The 24,729-nt window shown below is 47.1% G+C and overlaps 1 protein-coding gene across 2 annotated transcripts in view; it reads right to left on the bottom strand.

Moving 5' to 3' along the window:
• ATF7 (activating transcription factor 7) overlaps positions 1-24,729 on the bottom strand; it is a 115,944-nt gene that overhangs the window by 14,945 nt on the left and 76,270 nt on the right. For both annotated transcript variants that reach the window (XM_054012581.1, XM_054012582.1), the window contains exons 4-11: positions 21,785-21,903; positions 18,432-18,566; positions 16,941-17,098; positions 13,952-14,051; positions 12,627-12,740; positions 10,443-10,595; positions 8,089-8,286; positions 4,633-4,741 (exon numbers count right to left, since the gene is read on the bottom strand). In XM_054012581.1, the coding sequence (XP_053868556.1) occupies positions 4,633-4,741; positions 8,089-8,286; positions 10,443-10,595; positions 12,627-12,740; positions 13,952-14,051; positions 16,941-17,098; positions 18,432-18,566; positions 21,785-21,903 (1,086 nt within the window). The remainder of the gene's footprint in view (positions 1-4,632; positions 4,742-8,088; positions 8,287-10,442; positions 10,596-12,626; positions 12,741-13,951; positions 14,052-16,940; positions 17,099-18,431; positions 18,567-21,784; positions 21,904-24,729) is intronic.

The following is a 24,729-nucleotide window of genomic DNA, read 5'->3' on the forward strand; positions in this document are numbered from 1 at the left end:
TAGGAACTGTAAACTCTGGAAGTTAACAGGAAAAATCATGTTGCATTATACACAAAGAACACCTGTCTGCAAAGGCTGGGGGATGGGGATGAATTTCACAACCACATTACTCAGGCTGTGAGTCACTGTAATGACTGAAAATAAACTGGCTATGCCAGGGACCTGCAAGGCAGATATTTGTGTTCCATTTCGTCAGAGGGGAATGCTTTGGAGATTCAGAATGGGATGGGCGTCAGAAGTGTGACTATGGAGGCATGACACCTTCTTACTTCTCCTATTTGATCTGTGCACCCTCCATCTTATTTTACCGACCCAAACAAGTTTCCAACTCTCATAAGGCTGACACAAGCAGATGTAGCTAGGGGATAGCCAGCCAGAGCCCCTCTGCCTTCAGCATCATCAATAAGCCTTCAGACAAATTCCAGGAGTACAAAACCTTTGTTAGTGGGGAAAATGAAAGAGGCAGAAAACCCAGTTAGCTTTTGAGATCCCAGGCTGATTACTGTGAAGCAAGCCGTATGGTTGTAGCCATATCGGTCCCAGGATATTAGAGAGACAAGATGGGTAAAGGAATATTTTTTATTGGACCAATTTCTGTTGGTAAGAGACACAAGCTTTTGAGCATCCACAGAGCTCTTCTTCTGGTCTGGTCTACTCTCAGAGACAACTGGGACTAGCTGACACTGGGGGGGAGGGGGGTACACTGTGAAGGTGGGAAAGCCGCCCCACGTGTTGGCTCTGGGAGGAACCTTCCAGCCCCACCTCCATGGGCCACGGCAGCCAATCTGCTGGCTCCTGAGGGGTTGGGGCCACAGAAGCATGGAGCACGTGAGTCTGGGCTGGGCGGGCCCCGGCCCAGGGAGAGTCACAGCACCTCCCCGGAGCTTGCACGCCCTCATAGACACATCAGCAGGGGAAACATGGGATACTGGAGCCTGCTGCCAGTGCTTTCCCCAGCGCCCCCCACCTGCACCTGGCCTGGGGACGCTGCACTGTCCTCTCCAGAGTTACCTGGAGCGGGGATGCACTAAACTTCTCCTGCTGTGCCTCACCCTCAGCTCGCTCGGTCCCTCTCCCTGGCAGCCAGGCCCATGGGAAGCAGAAGGGGTAGGATGGAACTGCTTTCATGCCACCTGAGGCCAGCTTACATCCACCTAACTCTGTGAGCGTCTACACTAAAACGTTGCTCCCGATGACGTAACTCGTCCGCTACGTTGACTTAATAACTGCACCTCCACAGAGAGGCACAGTGCTTAGGTCGATGCAGTGAAAGCATAGACACTGCGTTACTTACGTCAACTTTAGTGGCCTCCAAGAGGTGTCCCACAATGCCCCATTGTGACTGCTTCGGTCACTATTTTGAACTCCACTGTGCCAGGTACGCAGGTACATGCTCCTCCTCTTTTAAAGCCCCACGAATTTTAAATTCCATTTTCTGTTTGCTCGGCATGGAGAGCTCACCTAGCAACTGCCCAGCTAACCATGCCGGCTCCGCGCAGCAAACGCGCTCCTGCCTGGAGTACACAGGAAGTGAGGGATCTCCTGAGTCAGTGGAAACACAGCGCCAATCCAGCCATAGAAACATCGATATTTATGAGCAGATCACTAGGGGCACGGGGAAGAAGGGCTACAACAGGGACATGCACCAATGCTGCATGAAAATCAAGGCGCTGCAGCAGACATACCTGAAGGCAAGGAAGGCAAAGAGTCGTTCTGGAGTGGAGCCACAGACACACCACTTCTACAAGGAGCTGCGTGCCATCCTTGGGGGAGACCCCACCACCACCGCCAAGAGCCCCGTGGATACTTTGGGGAATCAAAGGCCCCCCGCAGTGCACAGTGAGGTGTTGGACGAGGAGGAGGAATATGGGGGACAGACGACTGGGGATTCAGTGGCTTGGCAAGCCAGGACCTCTTTCTGACACCGGAGCAGTCGAGCCGGTCCCTACTATCCAGCACTGGTGAGCCTGATGCAGGGAAGGAACCTCTGGTAAGTATGCCATTTGCTTTGCTATTGCAGAGACCCATCTGTTCATTTACTATTTTTTAAATCAGGCTAGAAGAGGTAGTGAAACAACCAATAGAGGCAGAGTTCCTCTCTGCTTCCCATTCCCCTGTACAGCTAGGGCAGAGGGGCCCTGAGGAACAGTTTGTTTACATGCACTGGGATGTCCTGTGAAACCTGCACAGAGAACTCGAGGAAACTTTCCTGGAGGGAGTCTGCGATCCTCAGCCGAAGGCTTCTGGGGAGGGCTGCCTTATTTCTTCTACCCCGGCAGGATGCTTTCCCACACCAGTAAGCAAATACTTCAGCAGGCACTATTGCATCCAGGAGCGGCGCCAGGGTTTTTGCCGCCCTAGGCGGCAGCGCTCCTCCTGTGAGCATTCGACGGCGGGGGTCCTTCCGCTCTGCGTCTTTGGGGCACTTCGATGGCGGGTCCCTGAGCGAGTGAAGGTCCTGTGGAAATTCGACGGTGGGTCCTTCACTCGCTCAGGGACCCGCCATTGAAGTGCCCCAAAGAGGCAGAGCGGAAGGCCCCCCGCTGCCGAATTTCCACTGAGGGTGGCAAAATGCCACCCCCCAAATCCTGCCGCCCTAGGCGACCGCATAGGGTCACCTAGTGGAAGCACCGGCCCTGATTGCAGCACACAGGCTAGTAGCATACGGACCCGGTCTGCAGCCAGAGGCTTGCAGGACCTCTTCCCTGACAACCTCCGTTACGCTCAAGAGTGAGATAGCTAAAATTTTCCAACTCCAAATTGATTCCCGACTGATGGGTAGCAATCTGGTGTGGCCAGCTTCCATACAGCGTTCGCCACTTTCTTCTCCACTGTGAACGTGGCTCTCATTTAATGTTGCTGCGCTGGAGGGCTGGGGACACAATTCCATGAACGTGGCCTTGAGCATCTGAAAGCTTTGCAGTCACTGCTCATCATCCCAAACCAGTGCTTGTTTCTTGGGCCCAGAACCAGCGCTCCACCATCTGGCAACTGCTCGGTGAATGCCAAGAACCACCTTGAATTGTTTCTTTCTTTGTCCGTCAGCAAGGCAGCCTGCAAGGCATTGTCCTATCCCTCGCAGCTCCTCTGGTGGCTCTGAAAATACTGAAGGATCAGGCGCATTGTGTTCATAATGGTCAGCACAATGCTGAAGGGCAGTGCAGGATCCATGCATCTCACAGAAATGGTGGATGTGCAGGTTTGGGAGGCTTTTGAAAAGAGGCGTGAAACATTGTGGGATGCAGATATCATGGGATGGAGAAAACTCTTATCATGGGATATTGAAACCATATTACCAGTCATCCCTGCACAACTCGATTGCCCTATGAGGCTTTGCAAACCCTTCTCAAAACACTCTGCCCCACATGGTGGCACATTGCATAGTGGGATAGCGACCCATGATGCATTGCTCTCAGCATCGATGCAAGTGCCACTAGTGGGGACACACACACCCCGACACAAGGAGCATAGTGTGGACATGCAAAAGCGATTTAATTACTGCGGTGGCTGTACCTCAACGTAATTTTGGTCAATTTAATTTTGTAGTGTAGACATGCCCTCAAGATGGAACAGACGATCCATTCAAGGAGAAGAGGCTTGCTAACACCCTTCCAGTCATAGCGAGAACTAAGACTCCCTATGACTGGAGGGGTGGTAACGGGCCTTGAATGGTCCCCTTGAAATATGTGTTAACTCCTTATGCTAAACAATCTGTTCCACCTTGTATTTAGCTGTAACACTGAGTATGTTTTCCAGACGTGAAGAAGAGCTCTGTGTATGCTTGAAAGCTTGTTTCTCTCATTAACAGAAGCTGGTCCAATACAAGATGCTACCTCACCCACCATGTCTCTCTACTGGCAAGCAGTTTAAAATAAAGATGTCTTCTCACTTGTAAACTGAACCAGTTTGATGTGAACTGCAGAGAAGATGAATATGGAACCCCATATCATCATTTATATAGTCTGGACTTTTTGACTGCAACGGCACTTAAAACAGCAGCGTTCGTTTCCAACACCGAGCAGTATAAAACAATGGATAAGGACACCTAGCGTTCGGGGCAACAATGGACCAGATTCATGGGAGAAATGGGAGTCTGAGTGATGGATGCTACAGGGAAACATACTGACAAAAGGAAAAATATGTTATATTATCAAAGCGTTTACACTGCCGTCATCCGCATGATACTAATCGCCTGCTATACAATGTCTTGGAGCAAAATTGGTAGTGACAGAACGTTACCACTATTATTGTTCCTACACAAAGTGAGTTGTCTGTTCTAAGTCCAGTTTCTAATGGACAGGGGCCCACATCATAAGAACCGCCACAACAATTGACACTAATTGGAGATCTCGTTGGGAGCATCAGAGAAATCCAGGGCAGAACTCCTCTGTCGCCACTTCGATGCGGCTTGCTTCAGTGCAGGGATAAGGCACATTGGCCAGGTATGGCATGGGAGAAACCTGCACTGCCATTGCTTGTGCTTTACCTGGTTCTGCAGAGGACACCAGCCCACAGGGCTGTCAGTCCAGCATCCTTCAGGAACACTAAGTTCATGTAAGTCTTGTATTCAGGTTTAATTCTACTCAGATGTACTCTAAGGTACAGTGCCAACATGGGCAAGTCACAACTCACCAAGATACCCCGGTGTTTTTTTCTGTAGTGCAGTGACTGGGCAGTCCTTGTGAGCCAACAGTAGCTGTTTAAGTTGAGCAACTTCATTCCTCAGTAGTGTAACTTCATTCTGAGGTAAAGAAAACAACATTTATAGGGATCATGAGTGTTCGGAATAATATCCCTTAGCAATGGCAGAATACGAACATGTAGACTCTTCAAAGTTTACCACCACAAATTAACACCTTAATAAAAAGTTGTGTGTGTGTGTGAGTGAGTGTGCATACAAAACATGCTTTGCAAGGTTGTCCTCTTACAGACCTGTACCTTACCGAGAAATCCCAAGTTCCAGATGTAAATTAGTCTGTATGCGCCTGCTACCACCACCAATGGAAGAAATGCTAACAATAAGAGTCAATGCAATATTTTGTTGACCCTGATGGAAAGCTAAAAATTCAAGTGGCATCTTTCTGAAGGCCAAAAAATCTTTCTAAGATGACCATTAATGAGGACTGACCATGAGCAGCTATACAGAGTAAAACCATATCAGGAATGTCTGTTCTTTGGTATATCAAGGGCAACACTGGCAACAAAACAGGACCCTAAGGCCCACCTCAAGTTGTTCATAACATGACAGCCACTCTTACCTTTAATATGGAGGAGTCTGTAGGTGTCAGCCTGTTATATATTTGGGTGGAGGCTGCTCAGACCTATATCTATCCATCTAAAGTACCTACTATGGCTCCCATTTAATAGGTGGTGAACTGAGATACAGAGAGACTAAGTGACGTGCCCAAGGTCACAACAGAAAGTCTGTAGCAGAGGAGGAAATTGACTCCAGGTCCCATTATTGCACAGTAACCAATAGGCCATTCTTCCTTTCTGTCACCTCCCCACGATTAAGGTGCAAGCAGTGATCCATTCTGAAGCCAATTCCATCCCTTTCTCATCCCTTTCAACACCAAAACAAAAAATGTTCATGCTTTCAAAAACTTCAGGTTAACTCTCAGCCATTAGTTGAAAATTTTTCCCCCTGAAAATTTCAGAGAGCATGTTTGTAATTGAAATTTGAGATGTGTTTAACATTTGTCCCCCTGTATCTGGAAAACCCAGTCAACTGCACTTTGAACTTGGCTAGGAAAACAGTTTCTACAATTACCTTGTGACAAGTATGACACTGGCAGACCAGGTCATGTCAGAGTGTATTCAGGCCAATTCACTTATGTATTAGTATAGATCAAAGCGATTGTTAAATGTATATGTGTTTTGGGTGTTTAAACTTCATACAACTAATGGGATGTTAAGTGCATTGTTTTCTCTCATCTGTATCCTGTTATGATGCAACATCAAAGATTTAAATTGTAAATACCGCTGTAACTAATGACAGGTTTCAGAGTAGCAGCCGTGTTAGTCTGTATCCGCAAAAAGAAGAACAGGAGTACTTGTGGCACCTTAGAGACCAACAAATTTATTAGAGCATAAGCTTTCGTGGACGAAGAAGTGGACTGTAGTCCACGAAAGCTTATGCTCTAATAAATTTGTTAGTCTCTAAGGTGCCACAAGTACTCCTGTTCTTCTTTTCGCTGTAACTAAATAACTCATCAGACATCAAAGAAGCCTTGTGAAATGCTAATGAAGGACTATCAGAAAAAGTGCTAATTACAAAGCAAATGGCCATTGTGTGTGATGACTGGAGGTCTGAGACTCAAAATGCATTCCTTACTCGCTGTCATCAAAGGAAAAGCCCACTGGGAAGAGAGACTGACCGCTTGCTTTCTGTGAGAAGAAGCTATAAGAAGAGATTCAAAGAAAGTTCCTGCATCTTTGGACTCTGACAGGGAAGTATACCAGATATAAAGCAGAAATCCCTAGAGCCAAACTAGGTACCCTGGAAAGACTTTTGGGAAACTGGCAGTTTACTATATCATAGAATATCAGGGTTGGAAAGGACCTCAGGAGGTCTTCTAGTCCAACCCCCTGCTCAAAGCAGGACCAATCCCCAAACAGATTTTTACCCCAGTTCCCTAAATGGCCCCCTCAAGGACTGAACTCACAACCCTGGGTTTAGCAGGCCAATGCTCAAACCACTGAGCTATCCCTCCCCTCCATCCCCTGCCACCATTCGGAGTTACAAACTGTGATTCACCTGGACAGATATTTTACCTGCTTTAATCTCTCAATAACTCTCATTCTTTTTTCTTAGCTAATAAACCTTTAGTTAATTTACTATTGGTTGCAAGTGCCAGGATTGTCTTTGGTGTAAGATCCAGAGTACCAGTTGATCTGGGGTAAGTGGCTGGTCTCTTGGAACTGGAGCAACCTGATCTGGTGTGATTTTTGGTGTAAGTGACCATTATCACAAAGTTCCATTTGTCGGGGTGGTAAGATAGTCCGGAGAGTCTAAGCTGGTCTGTGACTCCATGGCAAGACTGGTATAGTGATCCAGGAGTTCACGTTTGTTACTGGTTTGGTGAAATCCAATTATAGAACACACCACCAGCTTGGGGTATCTGTCCTGTTTCTGACAGGCTGCATTCACAGTTGTGAGCCACTCCAGACAGCGTGACAAAGAGAATGAAGCTATCGTAATTAGTGCTATTTAAGCACACTGCATGAGTCACTGAAAACCAGAGGGGGAAACAGCCCACACCGGACGTGAGTTCAGTCTTCAGAATCCTTTCCGTCCTTTGCCTGTCTGCTGAGAGCATTAATAAGGGGACTAATTGCGATGGGAAGGGAATGACGCATAGTTCTGCTTGGCACAGCAGGAGAGAAGCTGTCAGGGAGCTAGTTAGAGCTCCCCGATTTTCAAGGAGAATCTGAATTGCCCTGGGCCTCAGCTGCAGCTCCCTCTTTGCTTGCCTGTGGTTCCAGTCCCAAGCGGCAGAGAACAGAGCAAAAGCCAGTTAGGCTGACTTTGTGCCAGTTGACAGCTCTTCCCAAGCTGGGGGAGTTTTCAGCTAGGATACAGCAGCTTCCTGGTGCCTTTGCACTGTTGCAGCACCTATCTTCTGTGGCTGGAGCAGCTGAATGTTCCGGGGTGCAGTCTTGAGAGGATGAGTGGTAGGGCACAATGCCAGATTCTCCCTTACTCCCTTCAACTTTTTCAGGGCAAGACCGGGTGCGCAGCTCTTATGTATTGTATGCAGCGGAGGGGGTTGGAAATGGGGATATGAAATTCCACCTGCTCCTTTTCTTACCCCTTTGGCTTATCCAGGACTTGATGGTCTTTTACAAATACTGGTTTCCATTGCCAGAGGCACATACACAAGCCTTTGCGAATCAAGCACAGAAAAAATAAACACGTTACAAAAAACCCTGCAACATTCCTAGCCACCTCATTCTGGTTTCTCACAGACTAAAGACCCACCACCAGAGCACACAGTGCCTCTGCACCACGGTAAAAACGTCCTCCTTGGAGTGAAGGCCGCAGTGCAGCCAAGCAGATGGGCTTGGCCTCCATGGTTCCATACTCACACTCAGCTGGATATTCTGTGTCGTGAGCTCCTCTGCTTTCTTTTCCAGAGAAGACACCCACAGCTTGCGTTTCTGACGGCAACGAGAGGCTGCGGCACGGTTCCGCTCCAGGAAACGCTGCCTGCGCTCATCCGGGTCTTCATCCATCGTGCGTCTCCGCCGGCCACCGGTGCTAGGTGTGGGCTGAGCAGGGGAAACCTGGAGTTAGGACAGAAGGAAGAGAATTACTGAACCAAAACACACACTTGATTAAACCAGACAGTTATCCACACTGATTGTACTAAGTCCAGAGCAAATTCCAATTGGCTTGGAGAGTCGGGATGTAGGATCTGTCAGCTGCTGACTCTGAAACTAAAAAACACTCTGTTTTTCTAGAGCAGCTTCCAGTGTTCTCAAGGTACTTTACAGACATTAATGAATTAGGTCCAAACAGATTTGTTGAGACTTAATCTCTCTTTCCCTGTCTGTAGAATAAGTGACTTGCTTAGGGTAACACTGGGAGTCTCTGATGGAGACCCAGCTTCCCTGATTCTCAGTCCTGCACCTTATCCTTCCTCCCAAGCACCGAATCTTGTGACATGTGTTGATCGATGGGCAATATGTACTAGATGCGCAATGAAGTTTCAGTTCTGAGCTACTATCTCAGTGTCAGCATCATTTGAATATTTTTAACATACAGTGGAGATCTCCAGTCAAGTGGTGGATATTAGAATATTATGGGTTTTGGAGAGGAACCAGACGGTATTTCTTGCAGTGGATTAAATATGCTCACTTTTCTAGCAAGACTACAGTTTAAATCCCACCTCAGGTCATTAAGTGGAAGGAAGTTGATTGGCCTCAGTCTGATTTTCAGTAGATATTTGTCCATATCACAAAGTCACTACCGCAATTTGCAAGGACAGAAGCCTCAAGAGTAGAACCGCAGGGAGGGTGAGAGGGTGAGGGGAGGAGTTAGTATCATGGATGAGCAGGAGGCAATGCTGATTGGAACTGTGGCCAGGGAGGAGCTGTCAGGGAGAAGCCTGCAGAGCACATCTGGTTTAATCCTTATTTCCACCAGCACTAGAATTCAGCCCCTAGCATCTGCCTCAGTCAAAAAAATTAAGACTATTCAGCTTCTTATTGTTGGAATTTACCACAGGTTACAATGTGAGAGGGAAACAACTCAACAGAGCCATCTTTACTGATACACACAACACTACTGCAAGGGAATACGGGCTTTTGTGTAACACAGCCAATCTTCAGCTGTGTTCCAACATCGTTGTACAAAGTCTTACAGACACTTAAGAGTGGATTCTGTAACACTGTAATCTCCTGCTGTATTCTGAGGGAACAAAGGAAAAACCAACAAGGACAAATCACCCCAGACTCAGTCCTCCCAGCACAACTGCATCGGCTCTGTAATTACACAGCCACAATGTGAGAGCCCAGTTACACTTCACTACTCACTGTCAGACAGCATATGGATATTAAACTTTTGGAAGCCTGTCTAACTGATGGAGCAGGTGGCAATTCTGATGGAGGGCTGGCATTTGGTTAGCTGGCAGGAGCAAGTGGGGTTGATTGCCTAAAAGGGGAGTGTTTAACCCTAGTAATTAAAAAGGAGAGGACAGCAAAACACTCTTTCTAAACTCCAGAACACATCAAGTAACTGCGTCTGTTGCCTAAGTCTAACTTGGACTGTTTGACAGAGATGGTAACAGAAACTACAAAAAGGAGTGTTTCACACACATTAAATCCCAAACCCCACAAACCCCACCTCAAAACCCCACAGCTCTGCACACTGGAAAGCATATAGGTCTGAGCAGAGAGTGACAGATTCATGAGGTTATTCCCCCCCCCTTCCTAACAGACTAGAAGTACCAGTATCTTTGCTTCCTCCATCATCACTTTAAGCCAGGGGTTCTCAAACTGGGTGTTATAATAATATAATATAATATATGGAGATATACCTATCTCATAGAGCTGGAAGGGACCCCGAAAGGTCATCGAGTCCAGCCCCCTGCCTTCACTAGCAGGACCAAGTACTGATTTTGCCCCAGATCCCTCAGACGCCCCCTCAAGGATTGAACTCACAACCCTGGGTTTAGCAGGCCAATGCTCAAACCACTGAGCTATCCCTCCCTCCAGGGGTCATGAGGTTATTACATGGGGGGTCGTGAGCTGTCAGTCTCCACCCCAAACCCTGCTTTGCCTCCAGCATTTATAATGATGTTAAATATACAAAAGTATGTTTTAATTTATAAGGGGGAGTCGCCCTCAGAGGCTTGCTATGTGAAAGGGGTCACCAGTACAAACGTTTGAGACCCACTGCTTTAAGCCATCATAGCTTCGAAGATTAAGAAGGAACAGACCTGTGGCTGAGCCGGAGAAGGTGCATCGGGGTGCTGGAGAAGTATCTGACCCTGCTCTGGACGTGAGGTCACCATCGTACTTGCTGACCCCACAACCATGCTGCTGCCATTCAGTGAGGAAGAAACCTGGTGCGTCAGGCTGGCCTTCAGTCTCTGTAAAATGAGAGAACAGAACTGTCAATGGGGTTCTCCATTCGCCTCGGAGACACAGGCCCTAACATAACTTATTCTTCGCTCTTTTCAAAGGATGAGTCAAATCCAGCCAAAAGCTGTTATCATCTGGCAGGTGTTGGGGTGGCCCACGTGAAGATAGATGGTGGTTCTCAATCCAGTTCAGAACAGACAGGTGTCCACATCACAAAATCACTACAGCAACTGGCACTCATCAGCTCCCCAGCTGGCAGTCTCTGCAGAAGGACAATGGACCAAATGGACTGTGGAGACTGAACAACCTTCAGATGCTAAGAGGTGGGTCTGACACATGGGGAGGGACACAGCAGGGACAAGTTTGCACAGCTTTATTAAGAGAGGTCTTCATTAACACAATCACTAACCCAGGTGAAAAGAGACTGAAGCATGAGCATATTGTTACACACATATAACAGAGTTTAAGAATTCTTACCCTCCTATCCCCCACAATGCTCTAGTTCAAGGGTGGGCAAACTACGGCCCACGGGCCGGATCCGGCCCCTCAGGGCTTTGGATCCGGCCTGTGGGATGGCCTCCTGTGGCGCTGTGGGCCCCGCACCGCTCTCAGAAGCAGCCGGTACCACGTCCCTGCGGCCCCTGGGCCGGGGGGCAGAGGGCTCCGTGCGTTGGCCTTGCCTCCAGGCACCGCCCCCCACAGCTCCCATTGGCCGGGAATGGGGAACGCAGCCAATGCAAGCTTCGGGGGAGGTACCTGGAGGTGCAGCAAGGGCAGCGCACGCGGAGCTCTCCGCCCACCCTCCCAAAGGGGCCACAGCGCTTCTTGGAGCGGTGTGGGACCGGGGACAGGGCAGGCATGCAAGGAGCCTGCCCTGGCCCTGGTGCACACCGCTGCCATCCTGGAGCTGCTTTAGGTAAGCGGTGCGAGGCCGGAGCCCGAATCCCTCCTGCACCCCACCCCCAAACTCCCTGCCCTAAGCCTGCACCTCGTAACCCTCCTGCACCCCAACTCCCTTCCTTGAGCCCCCCCACACACACCGCACCCCTCCTCTGCCCCAATCTCTTGCCCTGAGCCCCTTCCTGCACACCGCACCCCCTCCCACACCCCGCACTCCAACCCCCTACCCTGCATACAATTTCCCCACCCAGATGTGGCCCTCGGCCCAAAAAGTTTGCCCACCCCTGCTCTAGTTTCAGCTCAGTGCACGAATGCAGAATGAATCTTTGCAAACGCCTAGCTAGTGTGGAATTGTAGTAGCGGTTATACTGTAAGCACCAAGGTCACTGCAGCAATGGAGCGCATAATAATGTGGAAGCCCTGACTGCAAACAAGTCCACGCTGATATTATTTCAGCAAGACAAACGTGCTTTCACCGTCTTTGTATCCAAACTTACTTTTCCCTCTGCCTCATCCCTACTTTCCTTCTTCCTCTTGTGTGCACCTAGCACTTGTGCTGTAAGAGCCGGGGAAGCGGAGAAAGAAATTCCTTCATAAATCTACAGTTGGAAGAGCATCCCACTGAAAACCATTATTAGAGTCCTCTGCCAGATCACTTCAGCATAGCCGCTCCCCTCTTGGCTCTCTCCTCCCTCCCCCCATCTGTCATACTGGAACAGGAATCCACTGCTTTACAACGTGTCCCATATTTAAGATCAGATCAGGAATCTTTGTCTTGACATTGATATGTAAGAGCCATATAACTGGCAGTGCTGGGTGATTTAATGAAGAACAGCCTGATACTTTTTTATATATTTATAACACCTGCTCTTAGTGTTCCTACAGTGCTTTTACTGCTGCAAAGGATTTCAGGGGGGAGCGGTCTAAGCTCACTAATTTGGGCTTATCTATTCAAGAGCTTTTGGTGTCTCTTTAGAAGGATGAGAGGGCCATAAGTATAGAGATTCTAAACACACTCTTTTCTGGAGGGTCTAACCGAGATTAAGTGAAGGCTTTTACGACAATTCTATGAATATATCCCCCAAAGCAATCTTCCCTGGCACAGGTCAACAGGCATCTCTCTATGTTCTGGAACTCACCATTTTAGCCTCAGAGTGTATTGGAAGACCTGATGGTGAAATGGAACCACTGCTGTTGATGGGTGGACCAGGAATACCCGGAATGTTGGGCACCATGGACACTGGCCTAGCCAACTACATGTAGAGAAAAGAGCACACACATTTTGACGTCATTGCTACTGGAAGCATCCCGCATGAAATGGCATCATAATAATCATTTGACAAAGCACCTTTAATGCAGACAGCCTAGAGCGTTTGACAAACTTTAGAACTATGGCCACGGGGATTGTTTCGTCAATCACTCAAAGGTGGGCAGTCACCACAGCTGCTATTTAAGAGAACACAGCAACGGCAACCAACAGCTGAGGACAGCAAGCGAAATATACTGTACTAGGTGGCAAAATACCGTGAAAGGTCTCCTTCATTTCCCCCACACCCAGAAAACATGTACACCACAGGGTGCAGTGCTGCCAGGTGGCCGTTAGAGGAATGTGAAAACTGGGACATCTGGGTTCTAAGCCCAGTTCTACCATGGACTTCCAGCAACATCCTGGTTAAGTTTTAGCTTCCCCATCTGTAAAACAGGCATATTTGCCTGGCTTACCTAAAAGGGGGAAATGGGGCTTTAGTTCTGTTTTATAAGACACACTGAAATACTCTGATGAAAGGTGCTAGGAGCATGAGTTATACTTCAAGAAAATACAGAGATGTCCTAAAAGCCAAACTCTTAGCATACTGGCCATTCAGATGTGCATACCCCCCCCCCCCCCCCATCCCCACCGGTGGATTGCAACTTCAGCAGAACACAAAACACCCGCCCAGCAGGAGACACAGGATTTGCATAGCCTGACTCACTCAACACACACAAGCCCACCAGAAGGTATATTTATTTGTGAATTTTGTATCCTGAAAACTTCTCCTTAGGCTGAAGTAAAACCTGCAGTGTTAAATATAAATTACCATTTTGCACACTGCCCAGGCTCGGGCGGTTTTCCTGGCCCGCAAAGACTAACATGTTCTGTGTAAGCTCGAACGGTTTCAATTGAGGCATTCCGTTCCAAATGCAACCAACTAATCAGGGATCCTGCAGTTCCCAGTCCTGGATCGATGGTGTGCGCCATCTGCTCAGACCAGGCTTTATTTTTCAGCCTTATATCCCGCTAGTGTGACTGGCGTGTTATTATTACCTTGCTAGCATCAGCCCTTGCCCACTTCCACGTCAGGCTCATCTCACACAGAGGGGTAGATGTATTTTAATTTTGCGAATGAAAGCGTCGGCATATGTTGGGCAGGAGAAAAGCTGTCCCCTTCTTTACCACAGAGAACGTGCTGGAAGTTTCTCTTACCGATATAACAGAAGGCATCTGTACAGGAGGGCCAGGGAGGACAGGCATGGTCTGTCCGTTCGCAAGGTGCATGACAAGTGGGAGGGAGCCCGTGGGAGACCTGGAGAAACATAATTCAAGCTCACCTATGTCAATTCAAGTTTATACTGTACAGAGAAGACTAAGTAGCCCCCACCCAACCCCACCAAAATACAGGCGATTTCTAGCCTTGTCTAGACTGGGATTTAAGGCATTATGGTAGCTAACACAGGCTAACTTACAGGTTTTAAAAGTCTAGCATAAACAAAGTGCTAAATTGGTCGAATTAAAGCCTACTTTACCGTGTGTTAAAGCATACATTGCCTTCTCTACAGGAGATTCTTAGAATGTATTAACTGACATGTGCTAACATCACATTTTGGGTATCCAGGCAAAGTTGTCTAACAACCATTTGTTGGTTGGTGCTGGCAGGACATGCTGATGGAAGAATTACGGCTCTCCTTCTTTAACTCCTCTATGTAAGCTTGCTGGCCTGCTTGCCAAAAAGCATAAGGCTGCTAAAGCACAAAGACCAGATGCCTCTAAGAAGGGATGTTGGACTTTAATAAGCTGGACTCATCTGAACAGAGGGTGAGGATAACCAAATATTACACATTGAGCTCTCTGTTTTAGGAGAAGGAGGAAGTAGTCCACCTGAGTTCTCCCTGTGCCAGTGCAAACAGAAGCTCTGCTCCAAAACACACAGCAAAGCAAATAGTACCAATGCTGGGATTCAGTCATAGTTTTCAGGGGAGCAATGTAACACTCACCAGGACACGTAAATGTGCCCTTGATGCTTTGCTGTAGCTGCTGGGCTATTCAGGGGAGTCCTGCTGCGGCTTTGGGGCCCTCTACTGGCATATGCACAGATGCACGAGGCAGGCTGGGGTACTAGATCAACTGTTCCTACATACTGATAAATTTCTGGCTAGAGAGATGCATTAATACAGCCCTCACGGCAGAATGAGGTTGTGCATTAATTTGGCTTTCATTTAAAAACACTGCTAACCCTCAGAGAAAACATTCTAAACAGACGGCTGTGTCTGCAGAACGCCTGAAACAATAGATCTGAGAAACATGAAGAGCTCCATTCATTGCCAAGGGGTGTTTACCCTGAAGCCTAAGTACGACAGTTAAAAATGCCAACAACTTTTCCCCCTGCTGTTCATTTTGCAGAAACACCCAGCTAAAGTCCTTATCCAGCTTCTGAATGCAGTGACAAATAAGGGATGGGGGCAGCCTACCTCGATGTAGAGTGCACTACTATTTAAGAGTGATGACTTGCAGTGATATCCTCTCTCCCCCCCGGACCCCACCATTTGAAAAGTCCCTGTCCAAAGAGTGTGGGAGAGGGAAGAAAGAGCTGCTTCTGAACTTACATGGTCAAGACAGTGGTTTCCTTGCATTTTCCCCTATTTTTTATTAAGGGAGATTCTCCTATTACTCCCCTGCTCGTGACAGCATAAGATGGAGGCGGAGAGAACAGCGAGGAGAGGAAAAGCAGGGCTGGTGCTGAGCCGGCATCTGGGCAGTGGGGAGAAAATCCGCTGCTACCATGCCTTCTTCCTAGCCCCGATGAGAGGGATGATGAGTCGCTGCTGGCTAAGCTAAGAACATTATACTGTGGGGTCCGTGCTGAGGTAATGGCGAGATGGGGTGGGAGTGAAAGTCAGAGGGGGTAAACTGGGCCAGATTGAAGTTCATACCTTTACCGACTAGGGGTGGGACTTTCAAAGCCACGTAGGGAATCTGGACATTCAATTCTCATAGAAACTGGGTATCCAGATCCTTCAGACTACTTTGAAAATCCCAGTCCAAAAGTTTAGCTACAGAAAGTTCATACCCTGCCCTCATTCCCAGCCCCATTGACATCCCTACAAGTTCCACTACAGGCCTAACTTTGTAGCTTCAATACATGGACTGTCCTGATTTTGTTTCTCTTTCTCCAAGCAGGGCAATGCTCTGGTGCCTCAACTCCAGAAGACAGCATTACACCTGAGCCTGAGTCTAGTTTATGGAAAACAAACACAATACACTTTCAAAACACAAAGACAATCACTTAACCCTTAAGGTGCCTGGAGACAGGATTTAGACCTTTCCGTCAGGAAGTCTGGACTGATGGTGCCACGGGGTCAAAACAAACACACACACAAATATGAATTGGCAGCCAAAAAAATGGCCTTGTTAATGCAAAGACCCAGATCCAAAGAGGGTAATTAGAAAGAAGTAACAACCATGGCACAACAGAAGCATCCTGACACCAAAGAACAGCGAGAGGGCTAAATATACCTCTCCTGAAGGCCCATTGTAATGTATTTCCTGGATCATTTAGGCGCCTTCCTTTTATATATAGGGTTGAAACTATCCCACAATGCAATGTGCTCATAACCACTTCACTGAATGCTCTTGAGCCTAGATTACTCCAGGGGCAAGAAGAGCAGGTCATTAGGTTATCTGAAAACAAATAGCTACAGAAGCAAAACCTGACTTTGAAGGAGGCCAACAGGTTGTAGAGGTTTCACTTCAGAAGCAACAGCTGTCTTGGAAAATCCCCAAAACATTAAAGATTCAACCACTTTGCAGTTTTATCTAAGTCTTATCCTTTTAATCGGGTAGCAAAGGCAACTCACGCTCCTCTGGCAAAATGAATCTGTGAAAGTACAGTTCTGAAGTCCTTAGCTGGGCAAGCCTCCTATATTACATGCAGTGAAGGCATTGCCAGTGGAAGGATATCAGGATTGGACTGTTTTCTTTCCCTGGGGTTGCCCTAGTTTAATTTATGTTATAACTAGTTCTCATGACAGCATTTACAGTTAGGCCCTGAAACACATGGAACTACAGTGGAAGTTGCACATAGCTCAGTGCTTTTGACAATCAGGTAACACTTATGCGCTTAAATACAGACTTAAAAAGCCTGACTTTATACACCACATTTTTAAAATCTCGGTCCAAGTCTTAGCATCTTTCTTACCCAAGCTGTCTGTTGGAAGGTGGAGCCTGGGTGATGACAGAGGTCGGGGAGGGGAGAGTGGGATGTAGCGGGTCATATCCCAAATGTAGTGGCAGTGACCCTGGACGCATGATGGTGGGAGTAGGTGTAGAAATTATAACAGGCTTTGAAGTGATCTCCTAAAGAGAATCAACAAACAAAAATAAGGACAGATACTTTATCAGCCTCATCGTAATAATATACCCTTCTCTCACATCTTTCTTCTGAGAACCTGAGTGATTTAGAAACATTAAACCAACTTTCACAACACCCCAATAGGGAAACGGACACAGAGTGGGGAAGGGACTTAGCCAAGGTTACAGAGATTCAGTGACAGAGCCGGGAATAGAACCCCAAAGTCCCAACCCCCAGAGTCCTGCAGAAATTGTTAGACACTCCACCTCCTCTAAAAACTAGTGGCTCCAGCCCAAGTTGGAATAGGTACAAAGCGTAATTATGCAACCAGCAGTTTTGCCACCTATATTATTCTATAGGTGCATGTTCTGGGCCACAACAACAATCCTCAGAGCACAGTGGCCCCGTCCCTATAAAAACTGCTTTATTTATTCAGAGATTTTTCTCATCCAAAGAAACCTGTGAGGGATCCCAGTCCTCGAACCTGGGCCCACAGGTCCCCAGGCAGAATTCAGACCACAACTGCCACCCACCAGCTCACCTGAGTAACTAGTGAAGGATCCTGAGAAGGGCTAGCCCGCCCCCAAAGCTCCCCTATTGGCTAAGGAGTACTATATGAACCAGAAAGTTGTCCGAGCAACTAGAGGAATCCTTGGCTGGTGCCACTGCGGACCCCTCCAGCTTACCTGACTCCTGAGCCCTGCATTTCTGCCTGCTCCCAGTTCCCATTTCCCTGCTTGCTCCTGGTTCCTGTCTTCCCATCCCAGACCCCTGTCTGCTCCCAGTTCCTGCAGTCCTGTCCTATTCCAGGCCCCTGCTCCTCTGCCTTATGCCCAACGCTGTCTCTGGCTCAGATCCCTGGCCTGGCACTTGACTGTCTCCAATTCTGACCTTCGGCTTGGTAGCTGACTCCATTTCCAGCTCTGACCTTCGGCTTGGTAGCGGAATCTGTCTTTGGTTTTGACCCTCAGCTCCGACCATTAGGCATAGCTCCTGCTCTGACCACAAGGCTTGATCGCCCACACCCCAGTGACTGCAAAAACTCCTCAGATTTACCCCGGTCAGTATGATGCCAGCCTCCCCATGAATGTGACTTCCCTCTTTTTTTTTAAAAAAAAAGGTAGCAGTTCATTATTGGAATCTGTGTGGAAACTTAAGAATGACAATCGTTTTAATGTAAAATCAGTTCTTCGCTTTTCTGCTTAAGGAGGGGAACAGAACCTTCAACTCAAGCCTTGGCAGTTAAGTGAAGAAAGAACTTATTCTATTGTAGTTAGAATCAGTTCTCCTGGTGAAAGAGGTAAATTACAGCAAGTGGGAATGGCCCAGGAAACCTACCTTCTCTTTGATCTGTGGGGATTGCGGGCTGGATACAGGACTGTCTGGAGGAGAAGAATCCACCTCAACTGGCTCCTCCTCTTTTATTTTGACGTCTGGGGTTGAGGGCAGAGACATGTCCAGAGGTCCAGCGTTCTAATGGGAAAATATTAACACATTAAAATGAAAGTTATTTCATACCACTAATGAAACACACAACTAGTTTCCAGGGCCACTGCACCTAGGAGCATTTACCAAAGGCTTTTTTTATTATTTGCATTACAGTGGCACGTCGAAACCATAGCCCTGGACCAGGGACCCATGGTGGTAGGTGCTGTACAAACGAAAAACAAAACCCAGACATTCCCTGGGCCAGAAGGCCAGTGCTTTGTGGTTCCTCAGTAACACATACACATGGAATTCTTTCTATTGGTAAAAAGGCTCCGCTAAGTAGAACAGGTAACAGAGCAAATGCCTGCAAGTTACAGAAGGCACTTTCATTCACAGAAGAGCTGTAAAGCATTGTATAAATCAGCCTCAATTATTTTATTACCCAATCATCAAAAGCAAACAAAGAGTCATGCAAGTTATTAAATACCTATGAGCACCCCATTAAAATAAAACCTAACCATATGCCTGAACCTGGCAACCCGCCACCAGAGTTTTCAAGGGCACTACATGCCCCATTTTAACAAGTTAGCAATGATTTCTTAGCTCCCCCAGACTCTGCCCAGAAGAAGGGTGAGGCAAATGCTCTCATGACAACATGAAGGAACTGCCTGGTTGGTGGCACATACAAGCAAACAACAGAAACAGATCTGTCAAGGGACAGGGGCCTTTTTGTGTACAGTGCAGATTTCTAAAGCAGGGGTGGGCAAACTACAGCCCGGGGGCTGCATCCAGCCCTTCAGACGTTTTAATCTGGCCCTCAAGCTCCCGCTGGGGAGCAGGGTCTGGGGCTTGCCCCGCTCCACGTGTGCTGTAGCTCTGCGTGGCTCCCGGAAGCAGTGGCATGTCCCCGCTCCAGCTCCTATGCATAGGGGAAGCCACGGCCAACAGGAGCTGCAGGGGCAGCACTGGTGGATGGGGCAGCACGCAGAGCCGCCTGGTCGCACCTCCGCGTAGGAGCCGGAGGGAGAACATGCCACTGGCTTCCAGGAGCTGCTTGAGGTAAGCGCTGGCTGGAGCCTGCACCCCTGACCCCCTTCCATGCCCCAACCCCCTGCCCCAGCCCTGATCCCTCTTCCGCCCTCCGAACCCCTTGGTCCCACCCCAGAGCACCCTCCTGCACCCCAAGCCCCTCATCCCCAGCCCCACCCCCAGCCAGAGCTCTCAACCCCCCACGCCCCAACCCCCAATTTCATGAGCATTCATGGCCCGCCATACGATTTCCATTCCCAGATGTGGCCCTTGGGCCAAAAAGTTTGCCCACCCCTGTTCTAATGGCAAGAAACACTCAGGCTGTGGCTCCAGAGTTGGATGTGGCTCCGTCAGTACCCCAGCTCTTATGGCGTTCATGGATCCCATAAAGGCCAGGGACATCAGGAGTTCTTATGTGAGGCTGCAGGGGAGAGCTGAGCAGCCAAGCCTCTGCAGCAGGCACCAAGGAAGAGGAAAGGAGAGAGAAGATGTGTCTGAGGGGCAAAAAGCCACGTCACCGGGGGGACACTAACACTGTGGGACACTGTATCATTGTGGGATGGAGAGTTGAAACAGAGTCAAAATAGGCATCTATGGCTCTTCTCCCTGATGAGCCATCTCTCTAGTTGAATGGCATTGCCCTAGAGTGCCCCTGTTATAGCCGAGTTATGCAGCAGCCTTGCCTTCAGTCCATGAAGTAACCATTTACTTGCCCTCTTAAGCAGGGACGTTTCACTGTTAAATCACAGAAGAGACGGGATTAAAATTCAGGAAAGTTTCAAACCACTTAAAACGCCTCCGGGGGAGGCCCCCCCCCCATGCCAATGTTTTTAATTAACACGCACATGCTGGTGTCCAGGCCACCCTTGGAACAGCAGGACAAAACAAAACAGCGGTAACTGGGCTCAACTTAGTCAAGTGTTCAAAGCATCTCACAAATGCATCTCTAGCCAGGCTCACTGAGTGACAAACCATCTGGGTCTGAGCTCCAGTGTGCACAGGGCCCTTCTAGGAGGGATCATTCTTTTCCTACGCCTGAAGCCAGCCCATGCTTTGATGCTGGATAATGCTGGAAATATCTTGACTGCAGTCGTATTAAAAAAAAAAAAAAAGGCAAAACACTCATAAGTCTAAGAATCCTAACTATCGCTATTAGGCAGCACAGGATATGGGTGGTCGTACATATAAAACGACTGGCTAGACTGTGGGTTGCTCACCCATTTATACACAAAACCACAAAATCTAGCTACCCTCAAAGAATATTAAAGTTCTGGGCTGTAGCTAATGAAAGGCAGGGAATTCAGAGTTAAGCACGACCATGCCACCTCACTGTGCCTAGGCCTGCAGCACATGCAGGATGTAAGATCAACAAATGTTTGAAAGACACCTGGTACTCAATGAGCGAATGACAAAATTTTCCACTTTAACTCTGAATTTGTTATAGTTGAACAGATTTATGCAGCCGTGTTTCTGAACAGAGCTGCCAATTGCACATGTATGTACAAATACCAATTTCATAAAATGTTAAAGCCAGTCTAAAAAATACCAATGCAGTTGTACAATATGCATCTGCGGCTATTCAGTGGTGGAAGGGTTGGAAAGAATCGCTTAAGTTGCTTGACATCTTGCTGTCTTCTAGACCTATAAACTCTTACTCTGTCATGCAACCTCCTCTCTATTTGTATGCAGCACGCACACAACTCAAGAAGTACACAACAAAAGCTTGGCTTCTTTCCTATCCTTTGGAGACAGGAAAGGCAGAACATGGTCAAAAAGGATATTTCCACAACCATGCCTTTAAGACATGGCTCTGGGAATTGCTCTTTAATGATCTTGAAATCAATGAAGAGATGCCCAGTGGGCTTTGGATCAGAGCCTACATGGTTAACAGGGTATTGGTACTTCTCAGGCATTCTTTTGCCAGGACATGCGAGATCAGATATTGTGGGTACTGACTTTAAAAAAAGGAGGGGGGGGCGGGAACGACGACGACAAAAAGCTGCAGTAACAAAAGGTTATTAAAATCAGATCTAACTGGGACTCAGACTGTAGCACAGCCAAAGTCACACAAGTTACTAAATAAAGTATGTGATTGAGCATTTTAAATCTATGAGACAACAACACTTAGTTATCCTACAACATATGCCTTTCATCAGAACAGCATAATTCCCCCTTCAGCCCCTACAATCTGTGAATGTTTCAGTTTTATTGGAATGGTAGTTTCTGCCTCTTGCCTTTTTCTCATCATCCTCTGTGGCTTTCTTAAACTCGTGCTCAAAGGAACTGGCCAATTCATTGAAGAGCCCCACCTCCTCACAGTTCTTCAAAAAACGGGTTGGAGTCGGAGTCTGATCTGTTCAGATTGCAACACAAAAAACAAAAGAATCAAAGTCAGGTCACAGGATTAATTTTAACTACTCTGTTCCTCTCACAGGACAAGACAAACCAGGAATATTTCCTCCCAATACACACCTAACATTTAGATTCAGTTGTGTTATTTTAGGAAGCTTGGATGTTTTTCCTCTAGGATTTTTCTTTGTGTTCACAAAGCAAGCGACAATACTTTCCTGTTAATTTTGTCCTTTTGGCAAATACTATGGCAGTAACATAAATAACATATTTCAAATTGTATTGAGATCACTACAACTGAAAACAATGTGTTGTAGCACCTTCCTTATTTAAAAACAGGGCCTACCCTGGCATCGGTGCAACTCTGAGACTGGTACGTGTTGCTGAATTGGTGCTGCAGGGAAGCAGAATGTTTTGTGCATGTCCCTCAAGATAGTAGATTTAAAAAAAATAACAGTCAGAAGAAGCAGAAATTCCTCGTGGTATTGTGATTTTTAAAGTAACTGCCCTGGCACTGACTTGTAGGGTGACCAGATGTCCCGATTTTATAGGGACAGTCCCCATTTTGGGGTCTTTTTCTTAAATAGGCTCCTATTACCCCCCACCCCCTGTCCTGATTTTTCACATCTGCTGTCTGGTCACCCTACTGACTTGCTGTGTGAACTTGAGCAAGTCACTAACCCTCTGTGTGTGTTAGTTTCTCCATCTATAAAATAGGGATGATACCCAGCTCACAGGAATTGCTGAAGATTAATTAGCATGCACAAAGTTATTCTGAAATCCTTGGCATGGAAGGCCATATAGAAGTGCAAATTACCACCACCAGCACCTTACTTCACTATAAGAATCTCTCTGCAAGACTGAAATGGCCAGTTTGGTACAATCTTAATATAGCTGACCACGGGCCATGGAGTCACAATTCAACTTGTAACTGAAGCTCAGTCTACACAGCAGAAAGTCTCCTGATTATCCAGAACAGCTCACCCAGCCAGTTTCATTTTTGCTTGTGATGTTAGTCAGTACTCCAGTTATTAACAGGAGCCCAGCACTAGCATATTATTCTGTTTGACTCGATCAAGCAGAAAATTGTTTGCTTGTTGATGATGGGAGCTTAAGGAAAACAGCCCTTTTCTGCTTTGCTTCAGAGTTGCTACAAGAGGAATAAGTTGAACCTCCTGTCTTTCAATGGAGGCCACCTTGTATCAACAACCGAGCCCAAAAACTGGGGCTATCAATAAGAAAAGGAAGTTACAGAAATGTTGACAATGGCGTTTGTCCTACAAAGGATTTATGAACACAGGAAATTACACTTTGTCCTAGAGCCAGCTGCTTATAACTAATGTGCCCTTCAGTATTCATAAAGACAGCCAATAGTTGGGGCCCTACCAAATTCATGGTCCATTTTGGTCAATTTCACAGTCATAGGATTTTAAAAATTGTAAATGTCATGATTTCAGATATTTAAATCTGAAATTTCACAGTGCTGTAACTGTAGGGGTCCTGACCCAAAAGGGGGCTGTGAGGGGGTTGCAAGGTTACTGTTAGAGGGTCACAGTATTGCCACCCTTACTTTTGTGCTGCTGCCTTCGGAGCTGGGCCCTCGGCTAGCAGTCGCCGCTCTTTGGCCACCCAGCTCTGAAGGGAATGCAGAAGAAAGGGTGGCAATACCGCAACCCCCCTACAATAACCCCCTGTGACAGCCCTCCCACAGCCCCCTTTTGGGTCAGGACCCCCAATTCGAGAAACGCTTGTCTCCTCCGTGAAATCTGTTTTGTATAGGGTAAAAGTATACAAAAGACCAGATTTCACTGTCTGTGACGTGTTTTTCAGGGCCATGAATTTGCTAGGGCCCTACCAATAGTCCTTTACTTACCACATAAATATCAAACAGAAAAGGCTTTTGGACCTGGTTGCAATGTAGGAGTATCCACATAGTGTTAAGACATGACTCAGTCTTTTCTGCATTTTTTAGGCCCAGTTTTCACTGCTAAAAAAAAGGTGGTTTTTTTTTTTTTTTAAACCTTGGGGTAACTAATAAGCACAGGGCTGCGGTAAACACAATGAAGACCAGCACTTCATTTTTATGGTGAAGTCAACAAGGTCAACCCCAGGGATGGGAATACTGCTTTTCTCACCTATTTTACCTCAAAGTAAAAACTAAAGTGCCCTGTTTTCACTGTGGTTTTATGTTCGGATATCTCAAACATTAGCTACTCCGAGATTTACAAAAAACCCAACGGATACACCTTGTTTGGCAGTGAAGAGAAGACTTACTTGTACTTGTATGAACAAGCAGTTCTACAGTCCTAATCTTTTCAGATTGCAAGACAGAAAGAACCATGTGCCAATATGAATCTCAGTCAGAGTCAGGTGTGATGTAGCTGTGTAATGCTATTTTTCTTGCATTCTTGAATGGACAGAAAACCCCATTATAAGGTGCCACAAGTACTCCTGTTCTTCTTTTTGCGGATACAGACTAACACGGCTGTTACTCTGAAACCTCCCATTATAATTGCATTAGAAAAATGCGTCAAGACTTATGGTACAACATGGATGATTATAACATAGACTTTCTGCTCACCCAGGAAACAAGATATATGTTATATCATGAACACTGCTAATAGCAACAGAATCCTGTGCTTACATATGTTTCTTTCTATAGTGTAGATAGGATTTTAATCAGAGCTGAGAAAATCTAAAACGTAATTAATTGATCATTATTAATTCGCGACCCCCAAATCACTGGTTGGTCAGTTTATACTTCAGAGTTATCAAATGAAAACTGCAACCCGTCCTCCATATCCCTTTTTGGGAGGTAGAGCAATGGAGA

Source organism: Malaclemys terrapin, chromosome 23 (assembly GCF_027887155.1).
Source record: "Malaclemys terrapin pileata isolate rMalTer1 chromosome 23, rMalTer1.hap1, whole genome shotgun sequence".
Classification (NCBI taxonomy): Eukaryota; Metazoa; Chordata; order Testudines; family Emydidae; genus Malaclemys; species Malaclemys terrapin.